The sequence below is a fragment of the Amblyraja radiata genome, chromosome 14 (assembly GCF_010909765.2).
Source record: "Amblyraja radiata isolate CabotCenter1 chromosome 14, sAmbRad1.1.pri, whole genome shotgun sequence".
Lineage (NCBI taxonomy): Eukaryota > Metazoa > Chordata > Chondrichthyes > Rajiformes > Rajidae > Amblyraja > Amblyraja radiata.
In genome coordinates, this window is record NC_045969.1 from 42,146,917 (window position 1) to 42,160,559 (window position 13,643).

At 40.7% G+C, this 13,643-nt stretch overlaps 1 protein-coding gene across 2 annotated transcripts in view; it reads left to right on the top strand.

Moving 5' to 3' along the window:
• il1rapl1 (interleukin 1 receptor accessory protein like 1) overlaps positions 1–13,643 on the top strand; it is a 1,148,250-nt gene that overhangs the window by 106,249 nt on the left and 1,028,358 nt on the right. For both annotated transcript variants that reach the window (XM_033033178.1, XM_033033179.1), the window contains exon 2: positions 6,399–6,500. In XM_033033178.1, coding sequence (XP_032889069.1) covers positions 6,419–6,500 — 82 coding nt within the window. In that variant the 5' untranslated portion in view covers positions 6,399–6,418. The remainder of the gene's footprint in view (positions 1–6,398; positions 6,501–13,643) is intronic.

The following is a 13,643-nucleotide window of genomic DNA, read 5'->3' on the forward strand; positions in this document are numbered from 1 at the left end:
TACTCAGCCATTCAATCATGGCTAATCTCTCTGTTGGTGAGGCCACATTTAGAGTATTGTATACAGTTCTGGGCACCATGTTATAGGAAAGATGGTGTCAAGCTGGAAAGGGTACAGAGAAGATTTACAAGGATGTTGCCAGGGCGAGGGGGTCTGAGCTATAGGGAGAGGTTGAGTAGGCTGGGACTATTCCTAGGAGCATAGGAGGATGAGGGATGATCATTGAGGTGTATAAAATCATGAGAGGAATAGATCGGGTAGATTCACAGAGTCTCTTGCCCACAGTAGGTGAATAGATGACATAGGTTTAATATGAATGGGAAAAGATTTAATATGAACCAGAGGAGGTAGTTGAGGCAGGGACTATCCCAACATTTAAGAAACTTTTAACAGGTACATGGATAGGACAGATTTGGAGGGATATGGACCAAAGGTGGGACTAATGTAGCTGGGACATGTTGGCCGGTGTGGGCAAGTTGGGCCGAAAGGCCTGTTTCAATACGGTATCACTCCATGAGTCTCTAATGAAGAAATAGTGTTCGCCCGGAAGGCAGCTTTGTGTGCAGAATTCCCATGATATTGCAGCAAGTGTGCTCTTTTTGTTAGAGCACAGTCTGTATAAGGCTGCAGACACCAAGCGTGAGACAAGGAATCCACAAGGAATCCAGGAGTTTGGGGTAGTGTTTGGAAATGTTGGCATCAAGTGTCAGCGTTTTCCTGTAAATTTCTGTACACGTTTTGTTTTAGCGTAGATGATTTTGCAATGGCATGATATTGTATTTACATTCCAGCAGCGCAGAGCTTTCATGATGGGAATTTTTCATAATGCACAGCCATTGTGTAAAGTGCAAGTGGATAACTGGTTTGACTTTATATTTGTTGTTAAATTAGTTATGACATTTCATTATGTATGCTTCATGAACATCTAGCCAGTGACACAATTTCTGTCGCACCACTGTGGACCTTCGCAGCCTTTATTCATGATTATTAATTTTTTGACATTAATCTCAGATACAAAAAAATACATTGAAACTAAAAATAGCACAAGCAGAAAACTGGTAATATGTTTCTGTAAAAATATTGTTTCAAAAATAATAAGGTAAATGCAAATTATCTGGTTTTCTTTTACTCCACACCTTTGAAGTGTCGCTTTGGTTGTAAAAGGAAACAATTCTATGACTATTTTCAGTTTTTTTGTTTCATAGTCATAGATTCATGCTGTTAGAAACATAGAAAATAGGTGGAAGAGGAGGACATTCGGCCCTTCGAGCCAGCACCGCCATTCATTGTGATCATGACTGATCGTCCCCAATCAATAACCCGTGCCTGCCTTCTCCCCATATCCCTTGATTCCACTAGCCCCTAGAGCTCTATCTAACTCTCTCTTAAATCCATCCAGTGATTTGGCCTCCACTGCTCTCTGTGGCAGGGAATTCCACAAATTCATAACTCTCTGGGTGAAAAAGTTTTTTCTCACCTCAGTCTTAAATGGCCTCACCTTTATTCTAAGACTGTGGCCCTTGGTTCTGGACTCGCCCCAACAATGGGAACATTTTTCCTGCATCTAGCTTGTCCAGTCCTTTTATAATTTTATATGTTTCTATATGATCCCCCTCATCCTTCTAAACTTCAGTGAATACAAGCCTAGTCTTTTCAATCTTCCCTCATATGACAGTCCCGTCATCCCAGGGATCAATCTCGTGAACCTACGCTGCACTGCCTCAATCGCAAGGATGTCCTTCCTCAAATTAGGAGACCAAAACAATACTCCAGATGTGGTCTTACCAGAGCCCTATACAACTGCAGAACAGGTTTTGAGGTGGATCTTGTTAGATAATATCAAAGTACTGTTAATTTCCCCTTAAATTTGGTTCAGAGCTGAAGATTGAGAGGAACTCTATGGGGCCTGTCCCACAGTACGAGGTAATTCAAGAGTTCTCCTGAGTTTTCCCCTGATTCGAACCCGTAGGAGTTCATGAATGTCTCGTAACGGCTCGTACGAGTAAAAAGTAACAATTCTTTTCATCACAAATATTTTTTTACACGTGGACATTTTTTTGCAGTGTTGAAAAAAACGGCATGAGTTTACCGGATTTCCCGAGTACCTACAGTTAGCATTACGAGCCGCTACGAGACATCCATGAACTCCTACGGACCTGGTACAGACATTCTCCGAGTTCGAATCAGGGGAAAACTCGGGAGAACTCTTGAATTACCTCATACTGTGGGACAGGCCCTTTAGATTTCCTCTCAATCGTTGGTTCTGAACCAAAGTTAAGGGGAAATGAACAGGACATTGATATTATCTAACAAGATCCACCTCAAAATGATTGGGCTATATCTTCCTCTATTTGTTTGATAATAACAATTAGAAAGTGGTCTTTTAATCAGGATAAAATGCCTCGTGAGTTCTCTTCCTCTCTTGTCTCCAATGTTAAATTATAAACAAAGACGTCATTGCCATCATAGATGCTGCTGCACCCGCTGAGTTTCCCCAGCAATTTTGTGTACCGTCATTGCCATCAACAGGATATGAAGCTGATTGGGTTGGCAGCACAATAAAGTAGAACAATTTGTTGCTCATATTTCAAACTTGTTTAAAAGTTTATTTTTATAATACCTGTCAGTGCAAATGAGGATCCATGTGCCAGTTAATATGTTTTACAGGTCAGTTCTCAGTCATGTGTGTCAGTCTGAGTTTGTTCTGCTCAGCAGGGTTTCCCATCTTTAATCAGCATGAGATTTTTAATAACATTTATGATGTGTGAATTTCTTAAACGGCTAACTTTCATGCTGTTTTATGCATGAAATATGATTGAGAGCTGTTTGAATAGATTAGTTGAAGGAGGACACATGCTTATCATTCGATCGAGAATATTTTGTCAAAATAAGCACATTGGGGGCTATGTCTCTCAGTTTTGTATTGTTGCAACTATATTATGTTGCCAATATCAGATAGTTTTGAAATGTTAATGCACAGCTTACTTGGACAATGAGTTGTATCCCTTCTGTACTGTTGAGGGTTTTTAATAAAGGTTATTTTCCAACGCAGTCAGTGCTCCAGGAAGGGCACTAACTGCTGAGCTCAAAAGGAGCTCCCTGCAACTTTACAGCAATCCTTGTGCTGAGAACCTCCGGTTTCTCAAAGCCTGCTGCTGGTGGGCATCAATTCAAAGGGAGTCTCTGGCATCAAGCTGGATGAGAACCCAATCAAAACAAATAATTCTCATTAACAGCATGCCAGGAAACCGAATGCACCAGTTTAATTTGCTCTGTAAATGTATTTAATCTAAACGGCACTGGCAGTTAAAGTAAAGCCGGTGGAACAATATGAATTCTTCAAAATACAATCGCCTTTAATTATTTTCTGAAGTTATTCATGTTTTATAGAGCAGATCTGTGGTCATCCTTGTAATTTTTGGATTTTCCGTTATTTCATGAAATGTTGATATCATCAGTTGAACCTAGTTTGATTTCAAAACCATTGAAAAAGAATTTGAATCTTCCCATATAAACTCAGCTGGAGAAAATACAATTTGGTGCTTTTTAAACAGCTGGAAAAATACTATTTGGTGTCTCCTTTAAGACAGTCACACCTTGTGCGAAATATTTCTTGAGTAGTGTTGTAACATTGCTATAATCAATGGCCCAAAGAATGTTACAGGAATTAAAGTAGCCAGGCATATTGTCATTTTGTTTTCTGAGGATGTTTTATCTCCTTTCGCATGAGATTTAGAAAGTGATTTGATACGGAGCTGGTGATTGGTCATTGTTGCCTCTAGCTGCTGTTTTCAAATGTAGTGGTTATATTGACATTATGTCAAATAAGCCCATGAAAGTGATGCAAATTCCATTGTAGTAATTGTCACATTCAAAAAGACAGCAGAGGTGATCATTTTGCCGAACCCTCAGAGTTGGAACTTCTGATAACTAGCTGGTTAAATTCCTTTCCCATTTCCGTTACCACGCCAACTTGCTGTTCTTCCTCCACTTCCAGAGTGAGGCCACAGGTAAAGTGGAAGAACAAGCACAGGCTCGGCAATCGTTTCATTGAATAACTCCGCTCAGTCCGTCTAAACCAGTGGTTCCCAACCTTTTTTTGGCCATGCCCCACCTAATCACCTCTAAAATCCTGATGCCCCCCCACCCCCCTTTTTTTACCCCCAAAAAATTATTTACTCAAAATAACATCTGAAACATAAACTACATATGTTTACCTGATGGAAAATCCAAAAAAATAAAAATCGAAAATTTGGACCCAGACCTCCTCAGTCGCGCTCAATTGCCCCCCTTAAAAATCAAATTGCCCCCCTGTGGGGCGTACGCCCCACGTTGGGAACCACTGGTCTAAACCTACCTGATCTCCCGGATGCTAATCACTGTAACTCTCCCTCCCATTTCCACCTTGACCTTTCTGTCATGGGCCTGCTCCATTGTCAGAATGAGGCCCAGCACAAATTGGAGAAACAGCACATCATATGTTGCTTGGGTAGCTTATACCTCAGCGGTATGAATGTTGACTTCTCTAACTTCAAGTGACCCTTGTTTTCCCTCTCTCTCCATCCCTCCCCTTTCCCAGTTCTCCAACCAGTCTGATTGTCTTCATTTCCATTTTATCTCTGTTTGCTTTGTTGTTAGCTTCTCCTAGCTAACAATGATCTATTCTACATTTTCCTTGACTCTCTATCCCCTTTGTCAAGTTTTCACACGTTACACGTCATATTCCGCTTGGGTAGTCGACAACCCAACAACATGTGGAATTTTCCATTTCAGGTAATTCCCTGTTCATCTATCCAATTATCCCCTCTCACCATCTCCACTATCTTTCCACTGCCTCTGTCTATCAGTTCTTTCCCCCTCCTTCATTCACTCATCACTGATCACTCAGTGCTCTGTGCTCTGAATCCACTTATTTCCTTTCCTCTCCTTCCCCACCCTACTGTTTTATTTTACTCACTACCCCCCCCCCCCCCCCCCCCTCTGGTTGTACATTTCACTCCCTAACTTTCTTCCTTGTCACATTATACATCAGCACCATTTGGTCTCCACTTCACCTCCAGCTTTTGCGCACTTTAGTTGAGAGACACAGCATTGAAACAGACCCTTTCATCCACTGAATCCATGCCGACCATCAATCATCTGTTCACATTAGTTCCCTGTTATCCTACTTTTGCAACCCCTCCCACACATTAGGAGCAATGCTTACAGAGGCCAATAGCCAAACCCGCACGTCTTTGGGATGTTAAAAGAAACCTGTGTACCCCGAGGAAACCCACTCATTAACAGAGAGAACGTGCAAACGCCCCCAGACAGCACCTGAGGTCCGGATCAAACCGGGGTCTCTGGCGCTGTGAAGCAGCAGCTATACCAGCTATACCACTGTGCTGCCCATGTCTACTATCTCCACCTAGCGCTCATCTGCCTATCACCCCTCCTCACTTGAATCCACAAATTCTTGCCAGCTCTAGCTCTACCCCCTCTCCTCTATTCTCTCTATCAGCATTCGTCTCTCAAATCCATCACTATGAAAAGGGGTCCTATCCCAAAATGTTCCTGCGTGTGTAGTCTCTAGTGTCTACATTAATGTACCACTTCAGTTCACTGCAAGGTTTGCAACTTACTGAATTCTTATAAAAAATAAGCGAATGTCCTTTTAGACCTTAATTTTAAAATGTAAATTTTTGCAAAGGATTCAATTTCTACGAGTAATGTTATGTCTAGCCGGTTCACTGGTTTCTTTATTGTCATGTGTACCAGGTACTGGAATATTTTTAGCACACAGCACAACAAGACTATAGATCATTGATGGTCATTGATGGTTCACTGATCAGATGCCCATTGCTTAAAACAATATTGATTTTCACATCTTGACCTGTGAACTTCGCCTATTTGGAGCTGTTGGCAAGTTTAATACTGGTTGCCGTGATTAGCAGTGGAGCCTTGCTAGCTTTGCACAAGATCATTAACCATTTCAATGCCGTAGCTGTAAATTTGAAAAGACCTGCTGAATTTGCTATTCTGCTCAAGCTTCCAGCATCTGTAGTTCCTCATGTTTCCACTTTGCAAAGATTGTTGGGCTCATCTTTTCAGCTTGGTTATCGATCTGGTGTACACTTAACTAAAAGAGAGGTGGAAACATACTTTGAGGGAAATATTTACATTTCTGTAAAGAATAAGGAAAGCAAATTGTGGCACGTGCTTGCTTTAGAGTCATCCAAACTCACAACTTGTGTACGGTGGTGCAACTTATCATCCAGAGCATTTAAAAGAGTTGTGAATTCCAAAATGTGATCACCTTTTGTGCCAAACAACTGCAATGTTATAGGATGAAAATGCGGGGAATTCAGTTAACTGTGTGTGTTATTCATACCACTAACGGCCATCATATTTTGTTTTAGGCTGAATATCAAGCCGGAAAATGAAAGTTCCCATTCAGTTAATGGTTTTCTTATATACATCCACCATTCAAAGCCTGAAGATTGTGTCGAAACGTGGCTCAGGTAAGCGAGAAGCTTTCAGTTCCACTCTTGAATATATTATTGCATGTACTTTTCAAATCTAATTTCCACATCAGCTATTGGTGCTTTTGTCTGCAACAGAAAACTGATTGTTAAAAACAGCAAATAGTCTGCTACAGCTGTTTTGTTCATATGTACATTGCACACGAGATGTAACTATCGAAATGTGTAGTAAAAAAGACGAAATAATTAGTTATGAATCAAATTCAGTCACTTATTTCAAATTGTAGTTTTAGGTATGGGTTGGCTGTTTGTTTATGTAATTGTGATATTAGTTGGAGAGTTGTGAGATTTGGTGAAGGTAGAAACCAGTTGTGTACTAATCAATGAATTGTTCACAGAACAGATGCAATACTGCTCTTCATTGATTAGCTTTGGAATCGTTTGGAGGATAGGTATCTCTTGAACGACTTGGCATGGTTTTGTATGCAACTAAAAGACAAATCTTTTGCGTCTCATTGTGCCAATCAGAAGTACTCCAAAAATTAAACCGTGAAATTGTGTGACCGCTGATCTCAACAGGTTTTAGAGTTCAATGGGTAGCAGAGTTCTTGTGTTGATGGCTGCTAGTTCCTTGTTTTAGTTATGATACTGTCATGAGAACCAGCATTTTTTGTTACTTTGGATCAAATTATTGTTGTGCAAGGAATTATGTAAGTTTTACTCATGGAAGCCAGAATATGCACTATGTTATTGATGCGAAATGTGAAGATGACTACAATGCTTCCCCAACAAAAGGAAGTGCATTTATTGGGCACTCCTTCACAAACAATCAACACTAATTTCAGAACAGAGGAAATGTTTTGCATTTTTGATTAGAAATTGGTGAACATATTTTGGTAATGGGATTTTCTAATATTGTCAAATAGTTCAAATTAACCTGCTTAAAAGGCAATTTTAAACACTTGCACCCTCATTGATTAGATAAATAGGCAAGAGGTCTTCAAACCTGAAAGGTTGATTAAGCTTGATGCTAAATGAGAACTTGCCCTCCGTAACATGCAGCCACGGGACATAAGTTAAAATACGCAGCTTTGTTTTGTTTCATCTGAAATATATGACCAGCAATGACGGAGGAAATAAAGAAGGTAAAATTTTATTTTATTTTCTGTGAAATCGATGCAATTGGTTCATCTTCCAGTAAAATATTTGTGGCAATGACAATGTTTAGATACAATTTTGAAGGAGCATATCAGCATTTAACGGTGTTTACTTACTGTGGACCTATGGATTATCGTTAATATTCCTTGAAACTCTCCAAACAACCAAGATAGATCAACGGGAAACAGCAGAATGACGTCCAATCCCATGGATTTTCATCAGGCAAATATTTATTCTTTCCTGTTACGTAAAGTACAAATTATCATCTAACATTTCTCATGTATGTAGGAATTACTGGGATTATTTTCCAGCTTTGTGCTGTCATTGGGGAAATTCACCTGCCGGAGGAATATACTTTAAATCTCAGTACATTTTTGCCAGAAATCCATCTTGCCCTCAGTTTTACTATATGTACTTCAGTGAATTAATCTATCATCAGTTTAGAAAATTGTCATAATGATGCTGCATTCATGCAATGGGATTCTACTACACAATGTCACAAATTATTCATGTATAATTTGTTTCTGTTTAATTTTTGTGGAGGTTTTGCCCCATTGATCTCAAAATCTTATGTTAAAATTAAAAACTGCTATAATCCATGGTTAAAAAGGGGTGCAGGAACGAAGATGTCTGGGGTTAAATATGTGCAGTTTGTTAGAAATGGCAAATAAAAATCTTTGTAAAATACCTCTTCAGTCACATCAGTGTTTTGTGCCCTATCCTTGATGCTGCAATTTCGGAAAGATGTGACGGCCTTGGAGATGATACAGGACGGATTTACTAATGTCCGGGATTTTAGTATTATAGATAGATGGACAGGAGAAGCTGGGGGGATGATTATTTTTGGACCATGTAGGTTACATGATCTAATAATAATTAAAATCTTAAAAGCAGGAGACAGATTTGATAGCTAGTATAGTCAGCGGCAGAATAGTGTAAAAACCATGGGATTTAGAATGAAGGTAATTGGCAAAGGAACCATGAAGATACGGTTTACACGTTGGCCCTTGAATCCACTGTCGCCGGCAGTAATAGAGGAGATCAATTGGGAACCTGACAGGTCCGCATTTGCAGATCAATAAGGAGAAGGCAAATGAGTAGCACTGGATGGACGGCTCTTGCGCAGGGGTGAAAGATGCACACTCCAGGCATGCTGAAAAACATTGTGATCCTTTGAAGCTTGAAACCTTTTGTGTATATTTTGGTAAACAAGGTATGAATGCTTTCTCTTCTCTTGCAGATAATTTAAATTTATTTTTGTATGGTACCCATGCCAATGATACTTCCTGGACATAAGTTGGAGCGTCAAATGTACACACAACTACAGGCCAGCATTGGCATATAAAGAAGCTGTACAGGGCGGCACTGGTGGCGCACCAGTAGAGTTGCTGCCTTACAGTGCCAGAGACCTAGGTTTGATCCTGACTACAGGTGCTGTCTGTACGGAGTTTGTACGTTCTCCCTGTAACGCCGTGGTTTTCTCCGGGTACTCGGGTTTCCTCCCACATTCCAAAGATGTACAGGCATGTCAATTAATTGGCTTCGGTAAAATTGTAAATTGTCCCTAGTGTAGGATAATGCTAGTGTACAGGGCGATTGCTGGTTGGCGCGGATTCGGTGGGCCGAAGGACACGTTTCCAAAATGTATCTCTCAAGTCGATGTCAGTTTGCTATTTGGATACTTAATTATTCTATTATCTTCCATGATGTGGCCTATCTATGCTTGTTCAATCATCATTTTATGTTGCCACATTAGATTTACAGCCAGCTTGGTTTGCTTGGGAAAATAAGGAGCAGTTATTGACATCTTTGACTACAAGCATCAAGTTATTGAATTCTCATTTGGAGAAGACTGATTGATGAATAAAGAAATCTCGGAAGGATTGGCTACAAACATTTCAATATATTTAAACATGGATTTATAATTTTACGAGGCAATAATTTGGACATTCAGCAAAATTTGTTTTTAAAAGGGTGATTATAAGTAAAGTCAAATTAAAAGCAGTTATTTCTGTGATGAAAATATACTTTCAGAGATTATCAGTGTTAATCAATGCATTAAATGGATGTTCTGTCTTAGCTTAAAGGTTCATATGAGCAGAATTAAGCCATTCAATCATGGCTGATCTAGCTCTCCCACTCAATCCCATTCACCTGCCTTTTCCCCATAACCACTGACCTGTACTAATCGAGAATCTATCAATCTCTGCTTTATGAATATCCATTGATTTGGCCTCCACAGCCTTCTGTGGCAAAGAATTCCACAGATTCACCACCCTCTGACTAAAGAAATTCCTCCTCAACTTCCTACAGGAATGTCCTTTTATTCAGTGACTATGACCTCTGGTCCTAGACTATCCCACTGGAGTAAACAACCTCTCCACATCCAGGCCTTTCATTCTTCAGTAAGTTTCCCATAGAGGATGCAGACATGAATGGTTCCAGGATGGGGAATTTCTTCAGGAATGTTAGACTGGAGAAGCTAGGATTGTTCTCGGAGCAATAGGTTTGACGGTGGTTTGCATGAATATGTTGTGTTTAGATAAGGGAAAATGAATGCATTATCCAATAGATGATTCAAGGATCAGAGGATTTAAAATGTTGGGCAAAATTTACAAGGGTGCTTGAGGGTGCAGAATGTTTATCATGAGGGTGGCAGAAATGGTCGATCAGCGATTAGAGAAAAGATGTATTGTTGATTGATTGAAAGATACAACATGGAAACAGGCCCATCCGATTGAAGATGGGTCTTGACCCAAAGCATCACCTATTCCTTTTCTCCAGAGATGCTGTCTGACCCGCTGAGTGACTACAGCTTTTTGTGTCTATCATCCGTCCACAAAGTCCATGCCGACCATCGATCACCTGCTCACACGAGTCTTATGTTATCCAAATTTCGCATCCACTCCCGACACATTCTGGGCAATTTATGGAATCAATTAAACTCCATATCCGCACGTCTTTAGGATGTGGGAAGAAACCGGAGCACTCGGAGGAAACCCTCACGGTCTCAGGGAGACCGTGCCGACTCCACACAGACAGCACCTGAGGTTGGGATCAAACCTTGGGCTCTTCCACTGTGAGGCAGCAGCTCTACTCACTATGCTGCCATTATTTTTAAGGCTACGGAGAAAGTGCAAGGCAATGGGGCTGAATAGATTATTCGACACGTTGCTGGCATGAACCCGATCAGTCTGTGTTGTGAAATGTATGAGAGAAAGACGAAGAGAGCAGATGTAGACTGTGGATAGATAAGCTGAATTGTGAATACACTCAAGATCTATCCTCGGGTTACACGTGCAGTCATGGCATAGTGTTCATTGCACTTAGCTGAAGTGAGTGGAGTTAGATTAGGAAACCCTAGAGAAATATATCCATGTAAAAAGGTTAATAGATATTCTTGAATCTATCAATCATACTCCTTTGGCTTTTGTTTTGAATGGTTGAGTGGCCTTTTTATGTAATAGGTGCCCCTGGGACAATTCCATCAGCCATGGATTGATATCTCATGTTAAGCAGGATATGTAGATGAAGTGCAGGACCTGCCTTTTGGTCAGATGCACCCTTCCTCAAGAAGTCAAATCAAAAATTAGATTAGCTCAATTCTAAATGGCAATATGCTTTAAAATGTTCATTATGTAATTAGTCTTTGGTTCAATTAGTTTAGAACATGTGTTCCATATGTCACAAATGATGCAGTAATTTCAAAAAATCTTTTGTTATGCTAAAGACAGACACAAAAGGCGGGGGAAATCAGCATCTCTGGAGAGAAGGAATAGGGTGACATTTCGAATCGAGACCCTTCTGCAGACTGAAGGTCAGGGGAAAGGGGAACAAGAGATATAGATGGTACTTGGGAGAATGGAAGACATGCAAAAAGCAATGATAATCAAAGAAATGTGAGGCACACAATCGGCCATTGTTGGCTGTGGGATAGGTGATACCGAGTCTACAGAGAGAGGAACTCAAGCACGTCAGTGAAACTAGTACAACGACCAGGGAGGGGTAAGGACGGGGAGAGAGAGGACGCACGGGTTACTTGATGTTAGATAAATCAATAGTCACACTGTTGTATGCTGCCCAAGCGAAATATGAGCTGCTAGTCCTCCAATTTACCTTCGGCCTCACTCTGACTCTTTTTATGCGAAGGCTGTTTAAAAACTGGGTTCTAAATGGATTATATTCATTTTGCTAATTCGAAAGTGATGTTTAGTGTAAGCAGTGAGTAAATTTTTTTTTTTGTGGAATTTTTTCCCAGGTTTTTCACTCAGTTTTGTATGGAATGAGCTGCCAGAGGAAGCAGTTGAGGCAGTATTGAAAAGTCATTTGGACAAGTACTTGGATAGGGAAGGTTTAGAGGGACTTGGGTCAAATGCAGGCAAATGGGACTAGCTACGATGGGCATCTTGGGCAGCATGGAATGTCACCCATACCTTTTATCCCGAGATGCTGCCTGTATTGCTGAATTACTCCAGCAGTTTGTGTCTATCTTCTGCATGGATGAGTTGGGCTGAAGGGCCTCTTTCCATGCTGTATTGCTCTATGGTTGAAAAAGGATTTCCCATTATGCAGCTCTAGTTGCTAAGTTCCCCTCATGTTAAAGTGACCAAACAAAGCTCATGTTAAAGTCCAGTAAAAGCAGATTGTGTTTCCTTTTCCCTCCTGAGGTCATTGTGAATTACTCTTGAAATGCAGTGTCTCAGCACCTAACACAAATGACCATTCCTCTCACGTATGTTTCATTGGTGAGTGTTGTTCGATCATTTGATCTGAATGGACAGAAACAGATGATTTTGTCCTTGCTTATAACGTGGAGAAAAGGAGGACTTACATGAGAGGTGACATATCTATCTTGCCCTGGAAGAAATTGGCACGATATAATTTAGTTTAGTTTATTGTCACGTGTACCGAGGTACAGTGAAAAGCTTTTGTTGCGTGCTACCCAGTCAGCGGAAAGACTATACATGGTTACAAGGATAGATAGTCTTTTCTTTAGGCTGAAGAAGGGCCCTGACCAGAAAAATCACCCTTCCTTTTTCTCCAGAGATGCAGCCTGACCTACTGAGTTACACCAGCATTTAGTGCCTCTCCTTGGTATAAACCAGCATTTACAGTTCTTTGTTTCTACTGTTTATACATTATTACAATCAAGCCGACTGCAGTGTACAGATACAGGATAAAGGGATTAATGTTTAATGCAAGATAAAGTCCAGTAAAGTCCAATTCAAGATGGTCCAAGGGTAGATGGTAGCTCAGGACTGCTCTATAGTTGGTGCTAGGATGGTTCAGCTGGGAAGAAACTGTCCCTGGATCTGGGTGTATGCATTTTCACGCTTCTGTACCGCTTGCCCGATGGGAGAGGGGCGAAGAGAGAGTGACCAGGGTGATTATGCATTCTGATATTTATTGACAGGGGTATTACGATGAGGAGGAAGATAAGAAGAAGTTCCCGATGAGCTCGCATTTTGGGATCTTACTGAAATAATTTTGGTACCTTGAAAATAATTCTTGCTCAAAGCTGCCTTCTCTCATAAAATGAGATCCATGCGCACGTGGATCTCATTCACAAGGTGGATTTCATTTACAAGGTGCGTTGTAAAACTCAATTGTATGGAAAATGAATGCAAACATCTTTGGCAGTATGAGAAACCGAACAATGGCAGATAGAGCACCTATTTCAACTGTTTCCCAATTTTGTGGGGCGTCACAGCCTCAGGGTGTGTGGTAAGATATTTCTGATCAGGAGAAATTCTTTCACTCAGCAAGGTGAACCTATGGAATTCTCAGTATAGAGTGCTGTGGAGGCCAAGTCATAGAAAATATTTAAGAGGCTTATAAAAGGACAGCAGTGACACAGCACCAGAGACCTGGATTTGATCCTGACTATGGGTGCTGTCTATATGGAGTTTGTAAGTTTTCCTTGTGACCACGTGGGTTTTGTCCTGGTGCTCCTGTTTCCTCCCATGTCTCAAAGATGTGCGGGTTTGTAGGTTAATTGACCTCTGTAAATTGCCCCCTAGTGTG